Genomic DNA, 22685 nt, shown 5'->3' with positions numbered 1-22685 from the left:
ACTAGCTGCTTAATCCTGCAATATAGAGTCAAGATCTAGTTCGAAGACTGGATACCACAGAAACTTCACATAAAGGTGAATTGAGCAACTAAACCCTAACAACAGCTAGCAATAATGTAAACGACAAGTATAGTGAAGAAGAAGCACGCAAGACACAAGATTTATCCCATGGTTCAACTCATCACTAAAGTTTGCCTAAGTCCACATTGTTGAGGAAGCCATAAAAGGCTTAAGCTTGCCACAAAGGCTTGCTTTATCCTCGTTCTCAAATCAAGAGAGTGAACTCTTGAAGTGAGAAGTGATTTCTTAGCTTTTAAGTGAGGTTACAAATCTCCCAAGGCTGTCACACGAGTTGGTAAGCACATGGGCTAGCCTAGCCAGCTAGGAGTAAGCTCTAAGAGTAACAAACTCTAGAACCACTGGTCAAACATGAATCAAATGCTCTTAGACTTTGAAAATCAGTGGATATCCTCTCCAATCGAATTTTGCTGCCTTTTCTCTCAAGTTTTGATGGTTGGAATTAAGGGTTAGCTTGAGGGATGGAGGAGCAACAATGGAGGAGAGAGATGAGCTTTGGTTCTGTCTATTTTCGAGCAGAATGACTCAGTAAAGAAGATGACCGTTGTGGCCCGGGCCTAAAGGGTATAAATACCCCCCGAGCCCAACGGTCAGTTAAGGGCGGCACTGCCGCCCTAGCCAAAACAGGTAGTATGATATAAAATTTGGCTAGCTGTTTTGACTAGGTGGGAGGATGTAAATATGTGAATTAGAGCATTTGATTCAACAGTTGATCAACTGTCCTAAAGTCTCTCTTGATAGTACGGCTTTTCCTAAACTTAAATTCAAAACATAAAAGAATTTAAACCTTCTTTGAGATCGATCTGGCCATCTTTTGTAATTAGGAAAAAGTCTACTTAACCCCCCACCTTTCATACATGGTCTACTTCATCCTCCAACTATGAAACCGTCTGTTTTATCCTCAGAATTTTCCAAAACCGTCTATTCTATCCCCTCCGGGTGGTTTTTACAGCGGTTTGCTACAGTAACAGCGAGTTGCTACAGTACCAATAGTTGCTACAGTAATGGTGTGTTTGAATTTTTTATTTTCGGTGAACCTTTGAAAAATTACAGTAAATCATAGAAAAATCATAAAATAAAAAATTTAATTTTGTTGGACTCCACATGAGTAGATCTACATAGTGAATATATAATACGGTATGCTTTAGTACAAATTTTTTACTGTAGTCTTAGATTAATTGGAAAATCTAATTTTGTCTGTAATTAATTAAAATAATTCATAGCTGCAGCTTTTATGGTCCAATTATGGTGAAATTTTTATGGTACGCTAATTATTGTATGCTTGAACTATGGTAAAAATTTCGTACTCATTGGACTATGTATAATTTAGTTATAGATAAATTCTAATTAATTACAGACAAAATTAGATTTTCCAATTAATCTAAAACTACAAAAAAAAATTATACTAAAGCATACCGTATTATATATTCACTGTGTAGATCTACTCATATGGAGTCCAATAAAATTAGATTTTCTATTTTATGATTTTTCTATGATTTACTATGATTTTTCAAAAATTCACCGAAAATAAATAAAAAAGGAAAGGCAAAACCACTGGCACTGTAGCACCTACTGTTACTGTAGCAGACCCGCTGTTACTGTAGCAAAACCACCGCTGAAAACCGCTCAGGGGGTAAAATAGACAGTTTTAGAAAGTTCAGGGGGTAAAACAGACAGTTTCATAGTTGGGGGGTGAAGTAGACCAAGTATAAAAGGTGAGGGGTTAAGTAGACTTTTTTCTTTGTAATTACGACACCTGCAACCTGTATATTATTCTTATTCTTTGATTCCCTGCTTGTCATCTCGATAAATCTCATTAGTACTCTAATTTGGTGGTCATCAATGCCAAAACCCACAATAGAGCTTGATTGTACTTACAATATTTAATAAGGGAGAGAAGAAATGAGTTTAATCTAGATGCTCTTTTGACATGATTACCAACTATCTGTGAGTCATGAAATTAAATGTGCATAAAACTCTAGAATGAAACTTTACATTGAGAGTAGGTGCCGTATTTCATTCAGTGATCCCCCATGTTGCGAGCAGGAATAAGAGTAGATGGCTGCAGCTAATACCGTCTCCAATAGCTTATCCATATGGGTATCTAAACTCAAAATGGGTATTGAATAGTACTATTTTAGTCTCCAACAGATTACTAATATGTGAGATGCATTTTGGGTTGCAACAGACTTACAACCTAAATATAAGTATTTTCTTTTCTGAAGACTCTGAAAGAGTTTCTTTTTAGGTCTGATTGTCAGAGAAGACAAAAAAAAATATTAAACCCTTTATTTGTAGCACTGTTCAAACGTGAAATGAGTCTGTACTTTAGTGATGTCTCGGAGATAATCTAAGGTCGATCGAGACCGGGGGAAAAAACGTGTTATCGCTGCCCCGCAACGAAACGCGGCCGCGGGCGGGGTCGGGGAGGACCGAAGACGGATGGGAGGAGAAACGAAAGTACGGGACGGCACGGGGAAATCAAATCCGGAAAAGAAAAGTATAATGGCAGCGAACGAACGAGGGAGGCAGTGGGGAAGGTGGGAAGCGGCTGCCCAAAGCTACCCCCAGCCGCGTCGTCCTCCCCCCACCCCCCAACCAGCCTTCTTCTACCCCCCACCACGCCCCTCCCGACGCCCAGACCACACCAGCGCAGCGCCCTCTCCTCCGTAGGCCGTAGTCGACTCCCAGCCCCTCACGCACTCCTGCGCTCCTCGGCGCCCTGTCGAGTCGAGCCCGCGTGCGTGTCTCGGCCGATCGACAGCGAGGGTGAGCGCAGCCGCGCGCCGAGGAGGGCTTTGCTTTTGCTGTGTAACGACGACAGCAGGCGGTAGATAACAGCGCGATGTGCGACGCGGCGGTGGCTGCGGCGGCGGCGCAGCGGTACAGGGGCGTGCGGAAGCGGCCGTGGGGCCGGTTCGCGGCGGAGATCCGGGATCCGGCGAAGCGCGCGCGCGTCTGGCTCGGCACCTTCGACTCCGCCGAGGCCGCGGCGCGCGCCTACGACGTGGCCGCGCGCGCCCTGCGCGGCCCGCTCGCCAGGACCAACTTCCCCGCCCACCTCCCCGCGCTCACCTCCCGGCCCCCCGCGCCCGCGCCCACGTGCAGCTCCAGCTCCACCGTCGAGTCCTCCAGCGGGCCCCGGGCCGGGGTGCCCAGGGCGGCGGCGGCAGCGGTGCATCGCAGGCGTGCCGCTGCGAAGCCGCGGCCTCCGCGGCAGGCCGCGCCCGCCGACGCCGACTGCCACAGCGACTGCGCGTCGTCGGCATCCGTCGTGGACGACGGCGACGACGCCTCCACGGTCCGGTCGCTCTCGTGCCCGCGCCCGACGCTCGACCTCAATCTCCCGGCGCCGCTCGACGTCGACGATGGCCACGACCTCGGGCTCGGCACGGAGCTGTGGCTCTGAGCGATCGGATCCACGGACGGAGACGAAGGGACAGAAGGCGGTTTTGCTTTGGTCTTCTTTTCTTGACCGGATTCTGCTTTGACTTGTCGTGCTCGTGAGAGAGCTTGTACCAGTGCTGCCTTGTACTACGCGCGATACGATGGCGATAGAATTGGATGATGATTTCTGCAACGAATTCATTCAGAGGTCAGTCAGATCGTCGAGAGTTTTTTTTTTTCCACGTCTCTTATATTTGGATCCGATATTGCCATTCTGTTTGTACTTTGTACTTGTACACTAGAAAACATCAGAGAGATGTTCACGAATCAACACGAATCTTGCCACAAATTGTGGCAATCTTGAGGTATTTTTGCTGGTTATTGGCTTATAGTCGAATTCATGTAAACAAAAAGTGAAAATCTTGCCAACATTTTGATTTTTATCTTAATTCTTTTGCTTGCTGTTTTAGAAATTTAAACTAGCACAATCTAAAATTGAAAAAAAATCAATTATAAACAAATCAAACAAACAGGGCCATTGTCTCGCCAGGGATAGAGGTAGACGCGACGTGGTTCATCGGTTCATGCATGCCCTGTTCGCTTTCATACTTGCTTGTTTGTGTAGGAGAGCAAAGATTCAACGTATCAACAACGTACCACTTTTGGTTTCTTCCTCTCTTTTTTAAGTTCTAGCGACAAAATCTGGGCCGGAATACAATGTAACAGGAAGTCAGGCATTACATCAAATGTTTTCATACAGGCTCCACCATTGTTTAGGTCATGTTTTGAGATTTCGATTGGCTACGAGTGTTACAATTCCTAATTGCTGTAAAAATCATGGCTTACAGAGAGGAAAGGAACTCACTACTCCGTTAACATGGGCATCTTTGGTTTGAATTTCAAAATCTGCAAAGCGGCAATAGTTTTTTTTCTTCCAAAAACATATAGTGTATCCCTGTAATTACATATGTATCATCTCTCTTTTTTGAGAGGACAGAGGATTGGCCATATACTTGTCTTAAAATGAACAAAGCGATTGTGCATGTGAACATCGTTGACAAGCTAAACCATCGTGCAGGCTGTTCGTTTGGTCGTAAACGATCGTAAATTTCTAAACAAAACAATATTTTTTGACGAAAGAAGAATTATATTAGATAATAGCTGAGTACATGAACATGTTACAAACACTCTGGATAACACAAATATTTAGAAATTGATTTTCATCTAAATTGTACCCATGGTTCCCTCCTCTGTGAATAGATATAGATTTCAAAACCAAACATGTACGACGCTTTGCAGTATGAATGACCGTACAAGCAAACACTCGACAAAAGGCCTGAGAACAGACGATCAACGAACGATGGCCAACATTCATGTGGGCGGAGTTGAGAAACTTTTTCTTTTTGATGTCTTCCTTCTTCTTTCTGTCACCGAAGAATGAGGAAGACCGATCTGAAACTTATTCTTCGTAGTCCTTCATTATGGCCAGAACTAACCACAATAAAATAGAGAAGAGACCGGAAAAAATTATTCCATAACGGCGACACCATCTCCGCCTTGATGTCGCCATCCGAAAATAAAAGTCTCCATGTTGTCAAATCGGTGAAGATAGTGACGTCGTAGTTGTTGCCCCGCATCTTCAACAGAGCCATCATGTCATGGAGAAAACGATTCCACCCTGCTCTCTCGTCGTCGCCGGAAAGGTGGAGTAGAAAATAAATCCCCAAAACCAAAAAATTTAGCTTGGAGAGATCCTAACCCTAAAGACTCCGCCTACTTAAAAATTTTTTTTATTAAAAACGATAGATCGGACTTCCTCCAGCCTCCGAGGATATATCGGAGGAAAAAAGAGGGCGGCAAGCGGCGGAGACGAGCGCCGCCGGTCACTAGAATTAAGAGAGCCTTCTGGAGACCCGTTGTACTGGTATTGTCACGATACACTTTTGTTTCTTTGGACATGTGCTGCTGTGCATTAGAGATTAGACCTTTATGTTCTTTAAGCTGGAACATATTATACAGCGTTTGCACAACTCATGGTCTAGCGTACCGCCCGTATGCCTGTGAGCTGCGACAGTGCTACACGGCTATTATGCTATCTCCAACAACAACACCTAAAATATAAAACATATTTATTTTTTTAGTAGCATTACAGGTAAAAGATTCAATACCTATTCGGCATCTTCAACAACAAGATCCAAAAGAGAATCATTTCTGCAAATGAGTTTTCAGGAGAGAGGATACCCATATTTAGGTTGTGCCTCTTAGACTATCTCCAACAACAACACCCAGAATACAATACCCATTCAACATTTGGGTAGCGCTACAATCAAATGGTTCAATACATATTCGACATTTTCTCTAACAACAGGACCCAAAAGAGAATCCTTTCTGTAAATGAGTTTCCAGGAGAGAGGATATTCATATTTAGGTTGTGGCTCTCAGACAACCCAAAACGGGTCTTTCGTATAGGTACTCTGTTGGAGGCTGATTTTAGGTCTCCTACTACTTATTTTGGGTTTAGGTATCTATATGGATCACCTATTGAAGACAGTCTTAAAGACAGTCTTAGATAACTCAAAATAGGTCTTCGGTATGAGGCTGATTTTAGCTTTCTTAATATACATTTTGGGTTTGGGTGTACCGGAGAGTCTTAGTACGGTGATGGTCATATGTCTCACATCTCTACCATGCTTCGAGCTGGCAAGTGCTCGCAAGTCGCAAAGTACATCCACTAGTGAGAAGGGAGAAAGGAACGGAGCGCACCGCGCCACGGCACGGAAACTCACCACTAGCGGCGATCAATCAGGCGCTGCAGTCGGCACGGCACTTCTCCTCGTGCTCGCGCGCACTGCCGTGCCGAGCCGGAGCTCGGCAGCTGCCCGCCGCGGCGCGCCGGTGCCGCCCCCCACGCAGCAAGCAAAAGCCGTAATCCCGTACCGTAGGCCGCGACAAGCACGGCAAACAGCGGCCCTCACTCTGCCTCGGTCCCTCGTCTCCACCTTCACTCGCGCGCCGGCGCCGCTCAACCCCCATTTCCACCTCCCAAAACCCACACGGAACCCCGGCACCCCTCCACTCCACCAGGCGCCAACAACACCACCCAGAATACAATACCGCGCTCTCCTCGGTGGCCTCGACGTCGCCCCTGTCCGCCAAGCCCGCCACGGCCCCCTCGCCGCCCGCTCCCGCATTCGGCTTCCGCGCTCTCCGCTCCCGCCGCGGTCCGCGCCTCGGCAGCGCCACCGCGTGGTACGATACGACGCGCCAACTCTAGCCCGGCTGGTCCTTCTATCTCCCCCTCCCCCATACCGTACTCGTGTCGTTCTAACCCGGGCCTGTGCAGGAGGCGGCTCCGCGTGGAGGCGATCAGGACGCAGCGGGAGAAGCAGGGGACAGAGGTGGCCGTCGAGGAGTCCGCCCCCGCCAGAGACGCCGCCGCGCCCCTGGACGGAGTCGGAGCGGACGATCCCATGGTTCCCTCCTCGGACGAGAGCGACTGGGTGGTCAGGCTCGAGCAGTCGTTCAACATTTTCGCCACGGTGATTCTTCAGTAGCCCACCAGATTCTCGGCACAATGCGTCCCGATTTCTTCACCCCTGCAAAATCCTGTACCCATACATCTCGATGGTTTTACTTTATGTGCTATTTCCGCAGGATTCGGTGATTATGGTACTCAAGGGCGTGTACCGTGATCGGTACTACGCCAGGTTCTTTGCGCTGGAGACGATTGCCAGGGTGCCGTATTTCGGTGAGGGCTCCGTTTTGTCATATACTTGCAGTGGCCAGAAAAAGGTTCCTACTACGTTTTGCAGCGGTTGGTTTCTGCCGTGCCGTTGTGGTGACTGTTTCGACTCTGCTTGGTTATGAACAGCGTTCATATCGGTGCTTCACATGTATTCGACCTTTGGCTGGTGGAGACGAGCTGATTATATAAAGGTTCACTTTGCGCAGAGCTGGAACGAGTTCCATCACCTCTTGATCATGGAAGTATGTCTCCATCTTCCCTTGTGCGAGATCTTCCTTTCAGTGCTATTATGTCAAAGTTGTACCACGACTTATTTTTATTCTGTTGGTTTTGCCTATTTTGTTTTCCATATTAATTATCACTTCAGTTTCTTTACATGAATTCAACCTACTTTTGGATTCATCCCTTGGCTCATATCAGGAATTGGGTGGCAACTCTTTATGGATTGACTGTTTCCTTGCTCGGTTTATGGCGTTTTTTTACCACTTCGTGACTGTTGCGATGTACATGCTGAGCCCACGAATGGCATGTAAGTACTCTTACTTACCAGTTGTGAAGTAAATGCTTGTTTTCTAGTCTTTTGTGATGATAACGCTTGCACCCACGAATGGAGTACAGATCACTTTTCTGAATGTGTGGAGAGACATGCGTATTCCACCTATGACGAGTACCTCAAGCTCCATGAAGGTAAGGCTGCCTTAATGGGCTTGATTGTTGAACCTGGCTTAGTATTTTTATCCACGTAAGGCAGTGAGCCAGATACCAGTGTGGGTCAAATCGTTTTAATTTTATGCCATCATGTTTAAAGATTTTCAGTTTCTAGTTCTTACAAACATCCAGAACCCTAAAATCATTTCTCAGGATAAATTCTTATTCAAATATTTTGCGTCTTAATAGTTTTGAAACTCACCATGTAATTACAGAAGCTGCTAATTCATTTTACCTGCACTTCCACTTCGATGATGTAAATTTTCTGTTTCCTTTCAACAGAGGAATTGAAACGAATACCAGCTCCAGAGGCAGCATTAAATTATTACCTGAATGAAGACCTTTACTTATTCGGTACCCACTTATGTTCCTTAAAAATTTAAAGCTATACATCAACAGTTGATATCTATTCTAATTGATCGCATACCTTCTTTGCCCCTCAGATGAGTTTCAGGCATCAAGAAGTCCAGGTTCTAGGAGGCCTAAAATAGGTAAACTTGTTGTTATACCTTTGTGCCCTCAATAGCCACCTAATACTTGTTTTATTTTTTACTTTAAGGTTGGAACTAAACATGTTAGCTGTGCTTGTGAAATTAATTGGCTGCTCCATCATGGAGTCATACAAAATCTCGATTCTGTTTCCTTGTTTACTGGATTCTGGCCTCCTGATGTAAATTATTTGTAGTCGACCTTTCTATTTCTCTGCTGTAGGACTTGTAAATAATCACTGTTTCCCATATGCAGATAACTTATATGATGTATTCGTCAATATACGAGATGACGAGGTAGAGCACTGCAAGACAATGAAGGCCTGTCAAACACATGGAAATCTTCATTCTCCTCACTCAACGCCGAACTGCTTAGAAGATGATACGGAATGTGTAATACCTGAAAATGATTGTGAAGGTATTGTGGACTGTGTCAAAAAGTCCCTTACAAAGTAAATATATTCTTTCGTGTGTTTTCAGGCATCATAGTATACAAAGTACAAAATTTTGGTATATCCTCTTTTTTTCTATGTACCTTTTTAAGTAAAATCCGGGTCATATATCACAGAAGCCAGTTTAGATACAATTATGCAACAGAATCAAATTTCTACTCCCTCCATTCCAACATTTCAACTTTCTTGGAGTTAAAAGGATCTCAAGTTTGACCAAAATTATAGAGAGAATTATAAAGATTTATGACATCAAATAGGTATACTATGATAATTAATGAAAAATCTAATGATATTTATTTGGTAGATCGTTAATTTTTTTTATAAATGTTATTTTATTGTATAAATTTTGTCAAATTTGAGATGCTTTGATTCTCAAAAAAAAGTTGGAATGACTTATCATTTGAGATGAAGGGAGTAACATTGAAGAGATGAGAATTCAGGCTGTGAAACATTGCCACATCGCTTGCTCAATGTGCTTTATAAAACGTTGCATTCTTGTTGCATCGTAAACTTAGGAACGTAGTGTCCAAAAGACATTACAGACAAATCCCATGATCAGTAAGAGGCACCATGCAATCCCTCACCAGTCACTAGAGCTTACGATAAAAACAGAACATTCTGTGGAAGTTTACACCATAAAATGTCTTGCTATCAAACCAGTACAGTGTACATACAAATGTATATATATATTTACTTCGATAAACCATTACATTAGCTATTCACCTTTTTTAATACCACTGCGATTATTTTAGCGTTAAAACTATGTATATGAGCCTATATAAGCATGAATAGAGGTGATGTATGTAGCACAATAGAACAACATTTTTTATGCGGCAGGGCTAGCGCTCGGACATCCGGCCCCAGGCCCGCGTCCGGACGCAGCTCTGACGCTTGCAACCGCTTCGCATCGGACGTCCTGCCCACAACATTATCGTTTTTTTTTTCTGACATCTTGCATACTGTCATATTTACATTCGCCCTGAGGAAGGACAAAGCAGTCACTAAACTGAAGCTACTGAAATGTTCACTCACAAGCAACTGGTATGATCAGTACAGAGTTTCTGGCATAGCCGCATAGGAATTAGGAAGTGAGCTCATGATCAGGACTTACCGCAGCTTTTCTGGATGCCATAATCTCTTCTACCGGAGGTCGACCTGTAGTAGTAGGAAAAAAGAGTGATAAAATTTGTTCACCCTAATGCGAAATATTCAATTCACATTTGCCTTAAATCTCATTAAAGTTGTGATCCAACTACGACAACTAATGCAAGCACACAATCATAAGCCAACCATGTGCAAGTTCTTAGTCGCTATACCTGTAATTTGCATACGGTATTTTGCCCACACACCATATGCTGCATTTGTCATGTTTGTAGCTACCTACAAAGCATTAGAAGATGAATGAACAAGTATAGGTGTCGGCAAGAAGATAATCGCCCTGTTCGCTTGGCTTATAAGCCGTATTTTTTCAACCAACGAACAATATTTTTCTCTCATAACAAATCAGCTAACAGTACTTACAGCCATGACGAACCGGACAAATATTTTGATCTCCCCGCAGCAATGGTTATCTTCTAGGTGGAGCTGTGTGACCCAGAGAGTACTTCCAGAGTTCCAGACGTCCAATTTTGGTCGGCTGGGGCAGGATCGCATGCGCAGCTGCCTGAGAGGCCGCGAATCAAACACGCCGCAAACCGTCGTCCCGTAGCGTAGGCCGCGACAAGCACGGCAAACCCGCTCACGGCACTGCGAATATACCCCTCCCTCCCTCCAGCGGCGGATGCAGAAAAAATAATTTAGGGAGGTCAACAACACATACCTCCAACTGCCTGGATCTTACCGCCCCTGCCTCCCTCGATCTCTCCCTCCCTCGGTCCCGGCCCCTCCGCTCCACCTTCACTCGCGCGCCGGCGCCGCTCACGGCTCACACCCCATTTCCACCCTCCCAAAACCCACACGGGATCCCGGCACCCTTCCACTCCACCAGGCACCAGCGGTCATGGCGGTGGCCTCGGCCTCGCCCCTCCCCGCGGCGCCGTCCACCAAGCCCGCCACGGCCCCCTCGCCTCCCGCTCCCGCGTCCGGCTTCCTCGCTCTCCACAGCGCACCGCGCCTCCGCCCCGCCGCCGCCGCCGCCGCTTGGTACGACGCGCCAACTCTAGCCCGCCTTCTCCTTCTATCTCCCCGACTCCCCCATGGCCCCATACCGTACTTGTGTTCTGCTCCCGCAATAACCCGAGCCTGTGCAGGAGGAGGCTTCGTGTGGAGGCGATCCGGACGCAGCGGGAGAAGCAGCGGACGGAGGTGCCTGTCGAGGAGTCCGCCCCCGTCAGGGAGGCCGCCGCGCCCCTGGACGGAGTCGGAGCGGACGACCCCATGGTTCCTTCCTCGGACGAGAGCTGGGTGGTCAGGCTCGAGCAGTCGTTCAACATTTTCGCCACGGTGATTCAGTAGCCCCACCAGATTCTCGGCACAATCCGTCCCGATTTTTTCACCCCTGCAAAATCATGTACCCATATACGTCTCGATGGTCTTATGTGCTATTATTCCTTTCCGCAGGAATCGATGATTATGGTACTCGATGGCGTGTACCGTGATCGGAACTACGCCAGGTTTTTTGTGCTCGAGACGATTGCCAGGGTGCCGTATTTCGGTGAGGGCTCCGTTTTGTCATATGCTTGCGGTAGCCTGAAAAAGGTCCCTACTGAGTTTTGCAGCGTTGGTTTCTGCCGTGCCGTTGTGGTGCCTGTTTTTGACTCTGCTTGGTTTGGTTATGAACAGCGTTCATATCGGTGCTTCACATGTATGAAACCTTTGGCTGGTGGAGACGAGCCGATTATCTAAAGGTTCACTTTGCGCAGAGCTGGAACGAGTTCCATCACCTCTTGATCATGGAAGTACGCCTCTTTCCACTTAGTAGTAAAATCCATGTGTGCGAGATCTTCCTTTCAGTGTTATGTCAAAGTTCTACCGTGATTTACTTTTATTTCTGTTGGTTTGCGTAATTTGTTTTCCATAGTAATTATCAGTTCGTTTCTGTACATGAATTCAACCTACTTATGGATTCAGCCCTTGGCTCATATCAGGAATTGGGTGGCAACGCTTTATGGATTGATCGTTTCCTTGCTCGGTTTATGGCGTTTTTTTACTACTTCATGACTGTTGCAATGTACATGGTGAGCCCACGAATGGCATGTAAGTACTCTTACGTACTGGTTGTGAAGTAAATGCTTGTTTTCTATTACCATGTTCTTTCGTGATGATAACGCTTGCACCCACGAATGGAGTACAGATCACTTTTCTGAATGTGTGGAGAGACATGCGTATTCCACCTATGATAAGTTCCTCAAGCTCCATGAAGGTAAGGCTAACTTAATGGGCTTCTGTTGTTTATTTATATGGTTTCTGGTTGTTGAACCTGGCTTAGTATTTTTATCCATGTGATGTAAGGCAATCAGCCAGTGAGGCTCAAATCGTTTTAATTTTATGCCATCATGATTCAAGATTTTCAGTTTCTAGTTCTTATGATTTATGAACATCCAGAACCCTAAAATCATTTCTTACAATAAATTCTTATTCAAACATTTTAATTTTATGTCTCAATAGTTTTGAAACCCACCTTGTGATTACAGAAGCTGCTATTTCGTTTTACCTGCACTTCCACTTCGATGATGTAAATTTTCTGTTTCCTTTCAACAGAGGAATTGAAAAGACTACCAGCTCCAGAGGCAGCATTAAACTATTACCTGAACGAGGACCTTTACTTATTTGGTATCCACTTATCGTTCTTAAATCTTAATGCTATACATCAACAGTTGATATCTATTCTAATTGCTTACATAACTTTTTTGCCCCTCAGATGAGTTTCAGTCAGCAAGAATTCCATGTTCTAGGAGACCTAAAATAGGTAAAGTTGGTGTTATCTCTCTTGTCCCCTCAATAGCCGCCTATTCCTTGTTTTATTTTTTACTTTTTCAGAAGGTTGGAACTAAACATGTTAGCTGTGCTTGTGAAATTAATTGGCTGCTCCATCATGGAGTCATAAAATCTCGATTTTGATTCCTTGTTTACTGGATTGTGGATTCTGGCCTGCTGACGTGAATCATTTGTAGTCGACCTTTCTATTTCTCTGCCATAAGAGATAAGACTATTGTAAGTACTCACTGATTCACTGATTCCCATATGCAGATAACTTATATGATGTATTCGTCAATATACGAGATGACGAGGCAGAGCACTGCAAGACAATGAAGGCCTGTCAAACACATGGAAATCTTCGTTCTCCTCACTCAATGCCGAACTGCTTAGAAGCTGATTCGGAATGTGTAATACCTGAAGACGAGTGTGAAGGTATTGTGGACTGTGTCAAAAAGTCCCTTACAAAGTAAATAGTATGTAAAATCCTCTTTCTTGTGTTTTCAGGCATCATAGTATACGAAGTACAAAATTTTGATGATATCCTCTCTTTTTTCTATGTAACCTTTTTAAGTAAAATCCGGGTCATATATCACAGAAGTCAGTGTAGACACAATTATGTAACAGAATCAAATATCTAACATTGAAGAGATGAGAATTCAGGCTGTGAAACATTGCCACATGGCTTGCCGTGCTTTCAATGTGACTTATAAAACGTTGCATTCTTGTTGCATCGTAAACTCAGGAACGCAGTGTCCAAAAGGCATTATAGACAAATCCCATGATCAGGATACGAGGCACCGTGCAATCCCTCACCAGTCGCTAGGGCTTACGATAAAAACAGAACATTGCGTGGAAGTTTTCGCCATAAAATGTCTTGTCGTCAAACCAGTACAGTGTACATACAAATGTATATATTTACTTCGATAAACCATTGCATAAGCTATTCACCTTTTTTTAATACCATAGCGATTATTTTAGTGTTAAAACTATGTATATGGGTGTTAGGTACAACGCGGCAGCAGCGGCTGCAGCTGCAGCTGCGGCTTGGGGCCTTTTTTTTCACTCAGAATCACTGTTACAGCAGCGGCGGCGGCTTTTTATGCTCACATCTTGCATACTTTGTCATCTTTACATTCACCCTGCAGAAGGACAAAGCAGAAGCTACTGAGATATTCGGGCGTGTTTGTGACGGTGGTTCAGGCCGGCTCGGCCCGTCCGTCAGGCCCAGGCCAGCCGAGGCCAGTCCCAAGTGGTGCAACTGCACTTGTTTGGTAACGTGACCCAGCAGAGCCGAGCTCGATTGTGATCGTGTTTGTTTTGCCTGTACAGATGGATGCGGTGATCCTGGACTCAGAATGTGGTAACATTACCCCCCACACGTTGTCAATGCCATTTCATCGAACACATGCAGCGCGAGCGGCATGGACTCGCCCACCTCGGCCAAGAAGCCGCCGCCGCTACCCTTCTCCGACGCCATTGCAGACCAGGAGGAAGAAGATTGGGAGGGAGAGGGAGAGGCTGAGCGAGCGACAGTGCCTCCACCTCGCCGTAGTGGCCAGCCGCGCAGCAGCGACCCGCCATGTCCGCGCCGACGCGAAGGGAACGAGGCCCGCGGGGTTCGCCGGACAGGGGCCGGAGCCGAGGAAGGAGAGGCCGTGAGTAGCCACGGCAGGGTAGGGGCTGGGCGGGGCGCACACAGCGGCGGAGCTGTCGTTCGGGCGCCCGAGGCGGCAGCGGCCGGAGCTCGCCAGTGCGCGCCCGAAGCAGCTGCGGCTCGAGCCCCTACGCGACGTCGGCGGCGACCTGCTGGACGACGCTAGAGCTGGAAAAGGGATGTGTCGCGGCCGCGGAAGGAGCAGCGCCAATAGGCGGTGGAGGCGGCCCCGCCTGCACGCTTCGCGAGGAAGCTGTTGGTAGCGGCGGCGAGCTCCTGGAACAGGTAGAGGACAGGCGGGTCCATGAGCGAGGTGAGCGCTGCGGCGAGGGAGGCGCGGCCGGAGGTGGAGGACGACGAGGTGGCGCCGCGCCGCCGCGCGCTGGCCGTGCCCGTGTCGGCGCCGGACGCTGGGGAGAGGAGCGGAAGGTGAGGGAAGGGAGTCACGGAGCACTCGAGGGAGCCGGTCCGTGAAAAAACGAAGGGAGACTTCGTTTTTCTGGGGCCTGGCCCAAGCTGCTTTAGATCTCGTGCGGGCCAGGCTCTGAAGTTGGGCCAGGTGCGCCAAACATGGAAGGTTGCAGCCCGAGAGCGCAGCCGGGCCGTCGGGCCACCCTCACAAACAGGCCCTCACTGATAAGCAACCAGTATGATCAGTACAGAGGTTCAGGCAGAGGAAGTGAGCTCATGACCAGAAGGATAACTTACTGCAGCTTTTCGGGATGCCATAATCTCTTCTAGTGGAGGTCGACCTGTCGTAGTAGGAAAAGAGAGTGATTTGTTCACCCCGAATGCAGTATCAATGAACGTATGCATTAAATTTCATTAAAGTTTTGATCCAACTACTACAACAAATGGAAGCACACTGTCATAAGTCAACTCATGTGCAAAGTTCTTAGCAGCTATACCTGTAATTTGCATACGGTATTTCGCCCACACACCATATACTGCATTTGCCATGGTAGCTACCTGCAGAGTACTAGAAGATGAATAAAGAAGCATGTGTCAGTAAGAAGATAAAACTTATGTTTAATCTCATATGTAAGATGTTCTGCTTATATAAGAAGCATGCGGCTGAATGGTGAGCCTATGAAGTGAATGGACCAAGCTGAGCCTATGTTTTGCTCTCTGTAAGTAGCGACTTACAGGCTCATACTTAGTAACAGCATAAACCCATCCAAGTCCTACTTCCTCGTACAGTTTTCTAAATGCCTGCAATGAAAACATAACAAATATTAGCATGGAACATACCTGATGCTTAGACTAAAAAGAATCAAATTCTGACTAGGTATTTTATTTGTCTTGGTGCCACACTCATACTTTGTTAGGTTTGGCACTACATTTTGGAATGATTCTTTTGTAGCTTGGCCAAATTAACTTTGTCGACAAATCAGGATATTCTACATCAAGTTTTTTAGAAGATGATTTACTGTGGTTAGCAACACTACTGTAACAGTCTAGTGACCATAAGCTATGCATGTAACGGTGTCCTGAATCCTGTCAAGAAAACATTAGTATCTAAGCTTGCTAGGCACTAGAAGAGAACAGTCTTAATTTTTGCTTGTACAAACTCATCTATGCATTAATACAGTTACACTACACAGAGTTAAGTGACCACAAGGAAAACAGATGTATTACAGTATTATGTAAAAGAAACATCTAGTCATTCATTATTAACATGTAACTCAATTGATCATTCCCTTCATTTGCTGCAAAAATGTTCAGACAGTCAACCTAGTCTGATTTAACTATCCAACAGTTTTTGGCACTAAGCCAGTAGCCTCTGCCTATTGGAAAGTTAAAATCCCAGACGACTTCAGTAGGACATGATGTTAATGTTCTACCTCAACATCTGTGACAACAGTTCCATCTGAAAGAATGGCATGTATCCTCCCCATGACCTGAAAAGAGAAAGCAGATTTATTTACTACTCCCTCCGTTCCAAATTATAAGTCGCTTTGACTTTTTTGGTACATTCATTTATCTAGATAAATAATATGTCTAGATGCATAACAAAATGAAAGAACCAACAAAGTCAAAGTGACCTATAATTTGAAACGGAGGGAGTAGAAATTAAATAAACAAATGTACATGATCTTCTAGCTCTTCCTGTATTCATCTCTCTGTCCGCCATACAAAATGCTAACTTTCAGTCTGGCCCCAGTAAATAAATTACTAATAAGAAGTCTTATATTCCCTCAGAAAATGAATGGCAGGAACTGAGGAATCAAATAGCATTGCTAGCAATGAAGGGTGGTCATACATCAGGTTTGATGAGTTTAATATTGGTTTTTGAAACTTTTTGAGAAAGCATAGAAGCACGAATGCAAACAAGCTAGGAACCATCTGGAAGCAACTGAAGTGTCAGAATAACAGTGCCCAGTACAAAATGACAGCCATGAAATATTCAAAACCAAATGTTTAAGCAAGGAAAAAAAGGTCATCATTCAATATTTTTTCAGTGGAACGTGCATGCCAAAAATTACTAGAGTTATCTCTGTGTGTGCCACTATACTAATGAAAAGTAACTTTTACACAATAGCCTTTAGGAAACAGAACATGGCATTGCCAATTTCATTAACAAAGAAATAAACTGGGCGAAAAAGAAAAGTGAAATAAAATTGAAATAATACGCACAGTTTCATAATCAAGGCCCTGATTGTCATCTGGAGAGTAATCTTTCGAGCTTATGTCAACAAACTTTATTGTTCCATAGGATTTGTTTCTTTCTCTTAGCATGTTTACCTGCACAGACATGAAAGTAAACGGAAATTTAGCTGCAGCGATATCCGTATGATAGTCAGCTATTGTTTCAACCATAAACAACATTGTCAGTTAAGAAAATCCATCCAAGTTTGAATAAGTAAATACAAGTCAAATGGCGTGTGCTTTCATTAGATAGTGCTGCACATTGAGCTCTAACATGGCTAGCACTGGTATGGGGTCCTAAAATATATAGTAAAAGTTCATGGTGGAGAACTCCATGGTCTGCACCGAGTGCCTCGAAAAGATGGGGTTCTGATGTCTCAGCTGAAGGTCTTAGATATATAAAGTATATAGCTAGTGAAGGTTTCTGAGAGAAAAAATCGAATATCATGGGAAAAGTTAATCAGGAAGTATCTGCCCAGGCGTACAAACTGAAAGCAAAAGCATTTTTCAGAACACGAATATCACATGAGTTCATCAAGAATTTATCTACAGCATGGGATGGTTTATCCAGGCAATAATTTGTACTCTTCATTTGTCACAGCCTCATGGCTGCCTACTCTCAGCTGTTGATTAGGAATCAAATCAGCTAGCTGGAAATGGAACTCAAAGAACTAATAAAAGAGGAATCAACATATCATTACTTAAAATATTAAAGGTAATTGAATGGTGCCCCTGGGATACCAAATAGATGTAGAAGATCTAGTTTCCACAGCTGGGTGAGAAAAAACTAGTGAACGCAGTATGAATTACCCATACTGCCAGTTATACAATCAGCAATGCCATCAACCGGTGACATGTGCCCATTAGTTCAACGTGCTCATTAATCATTGCCTTATTGGAAAATGAGGCTATGTTCTTCAAGAAGCTGCATCGTAGAGTTCTAGCGCAACATACCTCATGCATACAGAGAGGGCAATCACCGTCGTAGAGCATCTTGATCCTCCAAGCTTCAGATTTGCCACCGTCCTTCAAGTCCGATGTAGGGGGTCCTTTAACGTCGGAATGGACTTGGCACCTGCAAGCTGATGTACAAATTCGTACATAATAACCTGATCTTATACTGCATAAAAGCACAGGCCTAAAAGAACATTTCTGGTAGTTTGGCAGCCCAAAAATGCTACTCATTTTAGTTCACACCTCAAATTCTCAATATCACGCTGCACTTGCACACGCATTATCTCCCAACGAGACAGAATGCAGTAAAATTCGTGAGATCAAAGGCACGCAGAATAAAAGGTAAGAAGTGACATAGGCTCCCCTCGCCAAGAACAAACACCAACATCCTGAACCTCCTAGGTCCGATCGAAGCATCCGGCTCGATCACAAGAGGATTCATGAGTAAGCACTGCACGACGATCCACCCAATCCGACGTCCCCTCAGCCCTCACCACTAACAGTAACAGCAAAATTGGTGTGGGTAGCATGCTCTTACCGTTCGGCGCGGCGCGGTGGGAGGCGCCAATCACGGCGGCGTCCCACCGCCCCGGTGGCAGGGCTCGGGCCGCGGCGCGTGGGTGCGCGCGCGGCAGCGCCGCTCCCAGGCGGGCCAGTGAGCTTGCCATCGGCCTCTCCCTGTCTCCGTGAGCGGGTGGCAAGCAAGCGAGCGAGCGAGGAGGCCCTCGGGGCGCAGCGGTGGCCTCCGGTTCAAATGGGTCGGCTCCTGGTCGGCCTCGCTCCACCGCGACGTGACGGCGTCCCCCGCCTCTTTCCGCACCGCCCGTCTCCCGCGGTCTCTGCGGCCAGCTTCGTGGATTGCCGGAATTCTTCCCGTCCGAATGCTCGGACGGGAACCTTCCGCCGATTTTTCCCGCGCGATGCTTTTCCCTCGCGCGATGGCTGCGGACGGGAGCCGCCCGGCCCACATGCATGCGTAACAGTTTTGATTTCCCCCAGCGTATAGGTAAGTATACGTACATTTTCTTTTTCTTTTCTTTTCTATTTCTCTTTTTCCTTTTTCGTGCTTCATTTTTTATTTATATTTCTTTTTTTGTTTTATGTGATTTTTACATTAGTTTTATTTTTTCCTTATTCTTCTTATTTATTTTCTTTTTCTTTTCTTTTCTATTTCTCTTTTTCTTTTTTGTGCTTAATTTTTTATTTATATTTCTTTTTTATGTTTTTTGTGATTTTTACGTTAGTTTTCTTTTTTCCTTATTCTTCTTTTTTCTTTTCTTTTTCTATTTCTTTTCTTTTTCTTTTCTTTTCTATTTTTCTTTTTCCTTTTTCATGCTTCATTTTTTATTTATATTTCTTTTTTTTGTTTTATGTGATTTTTATTATTTTTTATTTTTTATGTTTCTTTTTATTTCTTTTTTGTTTTCTTTTCTTTTCTGTCCTTGTCTTATTATTTTTTATCATTTGTTAATTATGTTTGTATGTGTATTTTTTCTTCTTTGTTGTTTTACTCTAATTAGCTGCTTTAATAATTTTATTTTTTACTTTTTATCTTTCTATATATGTGATGTTCATGTAGTATACATTTAATGTTCTAGTGTTATGTCATGTATACATATGATGTTTTTCTCTTGTTCACATAGTATACATGTGATGTTCATGTAGTATAGTGTCCAGAACTCCCAATTCTGCAATTTACAAAGGCAACTTCAGTCACTATTGCATAAATGGGGATTGTGCTCTGTGCTTGGGAGTTAGGTAAACATACTGAACCTGGAAGCTGCAGCTTCTATACATCGGACATCACTTGAGTATTTACTTTTGAGGTGTCCATTTGTTGCTCCCATTACATTGTGATTGTTCCCAGGTTGGATGATGCACAAAACTTGTCACTTGAGTTTCATACATTGGTTGTGTGAAAGGCATAACTAATTAACTATACTGTCTAAGAATGCTCACTGAAACAATGCTGAAATCTCAGCATGATTCAGAGTTTCAGACAACTACACATCATCCCTGGTACATCACATCCAACACCAACCCAAACATGTGAATCTCTAGCTTTCATTCGTCCTTCAGGATGACCTAAGTTACCAGTAACCCATACAAAATAAGATGAATTCAGTAAAGGGATCATCGATACACAATAGAAATACTATGCTGTCTGTGCAAATCTCAAATCTCAAATAATTATAAACTGCCAAGCCTAACCATGCAATGCCACCAAAAAGGTGCATAAACAATAAGAAACTAGATGTGCATAACTATAAGAAAGTAGGTGCTGGTAAAAGGCTAAAACCTACATGAATCAATGCATCCTAGAAGAATTAGGGTATAAATGTAATGTCACAACACAGGATAAATGAGCTTCTTGGACAACACAGAAAACAGATGCAATTTGATGTTATTCAGATATCATAAGAAACAGTGCATAAATCAATTGAGTGGAGAATGCAATCTCAGATCCAATTGAACTCTATATTAAGCTAAGTCCACAGTACCCACTGAGATTGTACTAACAATGAACTGCATGTCTTTTTTTTTCATTTCAGGCCTGGAATCATTTACAAGAAACTCATTGCTAACAAAATGGAATGGAACAAGTGGACCTCCATTTGTGGAAAAACGGCGACATTCTGCATGTTGTAATCCAGAAGTGCCAGATGGCAACTGCTGTAGTAAAGAATCTTCAGTGACATGATTTGCAAATTGGTAGCTCAAGTCTGCTACCGGTAGTGTCTCAACGAAGAAGCACTATTCATCTCTGCACTTGATGCATCTGACAACCATGATAATAGGACATTGCATAGGCATCTCAATATTGAACCCCAGAAACATCTGACCTCAAGCTTATCCACAATGAATTTCATATTGTCATACTCATCAGTAGATTGATGTGTCGAACCTTGGCTCGTAAAAGCAGACCTGACTATTGCACAGCTGGCTAGCGCAACCAGCAATCCATGACCAAGCCTTCTTATCAACATCATAGAGAAGACCTTTGCCCTGGTTCCACGAAGTGAAACATATCAAGTTGTCCTGTCCAAAGCACTCGAACCTCTCCGCCGACAACCTCAGCAGAGCCCTGAAGTACCTGGGCGGCATTCTGCTTATCTCCACCCAAACTGTTCTACCATGATCCAGCTCCCAGATCCTCATACTCTGCAGCGTGCTGTATAGCCCAATCCGCCCAACCAAGAACAACCTCGTGCGAGCTCCAGCTACCAGATAACCATCCAGCAGGGACCGTGGGAACTTGGCAGGTATATACTCCCAACGCCCCGCATCCACTTTGTACATCATCAGCCCCAGCGGCGAGAGCGTCTCCAGGTACAGCCTGGAGTCACAGAACGCCATTTTCGACGAGCACAGGTTCGCCGCGGGCATCATCTGGTGCACCGACCATTTATTCTCCTTCGAGTCGTAGACCTCAGTGGGGAGCGTCTTGTCCCCATACACGTCGCTGGCGGCGATTACCTTGAAGGAGCGGCGGCTCTTGTCGACCGTGAGCACCAGCTGCCGCTGCTGGTTGCAATGCATGTCCGGGAGCACCCGCCACGCCTGCGTGAGCGGGTTGCAGACGACCGTACGGAAGGCAGCGCCGTCGAAGCCGGAGAAGCAGACGAGCCCTCCCGAGGATCCGACGAGCCAGAGGTCCCAGGCGGGGAGGAAGGCGAACGGGAGCTTGTAGCGGGCGTGCAGGGGGACGCTGAGCACGGTGCACTGCGGCGGGGCGGGGCTGGCGCCGCCGCCGCCCCTGGAGACGGTGAGGAGGCAGGGCCCGTGGGAGGGCACCGCGGCGTGCGCGGCCAGGAAGGCCGGGTCGTGGAGGATGGCCTCCCAGCGGCGGCACACGGGGCGGAGGCGGAAGAGGAGGAAGGGCGGCACGCGGGCCAGCACCTCCACGAGGAGGTCATCGGGGAGCCCCGCCCAGACGCGGGCGTCCATCGGGACGTCCGCGTGGTGGTGGAGGAGGAGCGACGCCTCGGCTCCGGCTCCGTAGGATGTGGGGGATTTGGCCTTGGGGAACGCGGGCGGCGCCGCGGTGTCCTCGTCGAGGCCCCGCGGCTTGGTGCTGCGGATCGCCTTGGGCGGCCGCGACGGGCTCGTGGGCCGCGCCGCGCGCGCGGGCGGCACCGCGTCCATTGGAGGCGAGATCGGGGCGGATGCGAGGGGAAATCTGGGAGGATTTTGAAGAGGCAGCGGCGCCAGAGCTGCTCAGCCTGGGCCTGCTGCTCAATATTTTTGTTTGGTCTTTTTCTCTCTCGCCCCCTCTCGCTGGCGGTGGCGGACCGCGGACGCTCCTCTTTTTGGACGGAGTCGGCGCCCACTCGGAGGAGAGGAGAGGAGAGGAGAGGAGCGTGCGGCGCAACGCGGAATGGGGTATGGGGAGCAGGGAGAAGGAGAGAAGGACGGCTAGGGCCAGCACAGCAGGCGCGGCGCGGGTCAGACGGGACTCATCAGTTGCTTTCGGGGGTGTGTGGCTGGCTGGTTCGTTCGGTCGCACACTCGCACTCGCACTCGCACTCGCACTCGCACTCGCACGGGCACGGGCACGGGCACGGGCACGGCAGGTAGCTGGTGAGCCAGTCGCGCCCCACTCACCAGGATTTGGTACCATCGGATCGGCTGACATTTTGTTCCACGGACTA

At 46.1% G+C, this 22685-nt stretch overlaps 5 protein-coding genes across 5 annotated transcripts; 3 read left to right on the top strand and 2 right to left on the bottom strand.

The window, feature by feature from the left end:
* Positions 1–2688: 2688 nt before the first annotated feature.
* On the top strand, positions 2689–3914 carry LOC136494019 (ethylene-responsive transcription factor 3-like). Its single transcript, XM_066490159.1, has one exon. It carries the CDS (start codon positions 2924–2926, stop codon positions 3485–3487), a length of 564 nt encoding a protein of 187 aa, XP_066346256.1. The 5' UTR covers positions 2689–2923; the 3' UTR covers positions 3488–3914.
* A 2904-nt stretch (positions 3915–6818) lies between these two features.
* LOC136494017 (ubiquinol oxidase 4, chloroplastic/chromoplastic-like) lies at positions 6819–9004 on the top strand. Its single transcript, XM_066490157.1, has 8 exons — positions 6819–7004; positions 7120–7213; positions 7337–7452; positions 7631–7739; positions 7829–7897; positions 8201–8272; positions 8362–8409; positions 8663–9004. Exons 1-8 carry the CDS (start codon positions 6936–6938, stop codon positions 8860–8862), a joined length of 777 nt encoding a protein of 258 aa, XP_066346254.1. The 5' UTR covers positions 6819–6935; the 3' UTR covers positions 8863–9004.
* A 487-nt stretch (positions 9005–9491) lies between these two features.
* On the bottom strand, positions 9492–18578 carry LOC136492686 (uncharacterized protein At5g50100, chloroplastic-like). Its single transcript, XM_066488681.1, has 8 exons — positions 18034–18578; positions 17068–17175; positions 16275–16331; positions 15577–15642; positions 15339–15409; positions 15139–15182; positions 9970–10013; positions 9492–9837 (listed from the first exon to the last, which is right to left on the bottom strand). Exons 1-8 carry the CDS (start codon positions 18262–18264, stop codon positions 9787–9789), a joined length of 672 nt encoding a protein of 223 aa, XP_066344778.1. The 5' UTR covers positions 18265–18578; the 3' UTR covers positions 9492–9786.
* Positions 10655–13455, top strand: LOC136492687 (ubiquinol oxidase 4, chloroplastic/chromoplastic-like). Its single transcript, XM_066488682.1, has 9 exons — positions 10655–11000; positions 11108–11300; positions 11418–11511; positions 11640–11755; positions 11945–12053; positions 12151–12219; positions 12558–12629; positions 12718–12765; positions 13047–13455. The coding sequence occupies exons 1-9, from the start codon at positions 10858–10860 to the stop codon at positions 13244–13246; spliced, it is 1044 nt and encodes a 347-aa protein (XP_066344779.1). The 5' UTR covers positions 10655–10857; the 3' UTR covers positions 13247–13455.
* A 2328-nt stretch (positions 18579–20906) lies between the features above and the next one.
* Positions 20907–22382, bottom strand: LOC136492684 (F-box/kelch-repeat protein At5g15710-like). The gene has a single exon (XM_066488680.1). The coding sequence runs from the start codon at positions 22177–22179 to the stop codon at positions 20917–20919; it is 1263 nt and encodes a 420-aa protein (XP_066344777.1). The 5' UTR covers positions 22180–22382; the 3' UTR covers positions 20907–20916.
* Positions 22383–22685: the final 303 nt, after the last annotated feature.

Source organism: Miscanthus floridulus, chromosome 11, assembly GCF_019320115.1.
Source record: "Miscanthus floridulus cultivar M001 chromosome 11, ASM1932011v1, whole genome shotgun sequence".
In the NCBI taxonomy this organism is placed as follows: domain Eukaryota; kingdom Viridiplantae; phylum Streptophyta; class Magnoliopsida; order Poales; family Poaceae; genus Miscanthus; species Miscanthus floridulus.
This window is presented reverse-complemented; position numbering and strand designations above follow the sequence as displayed.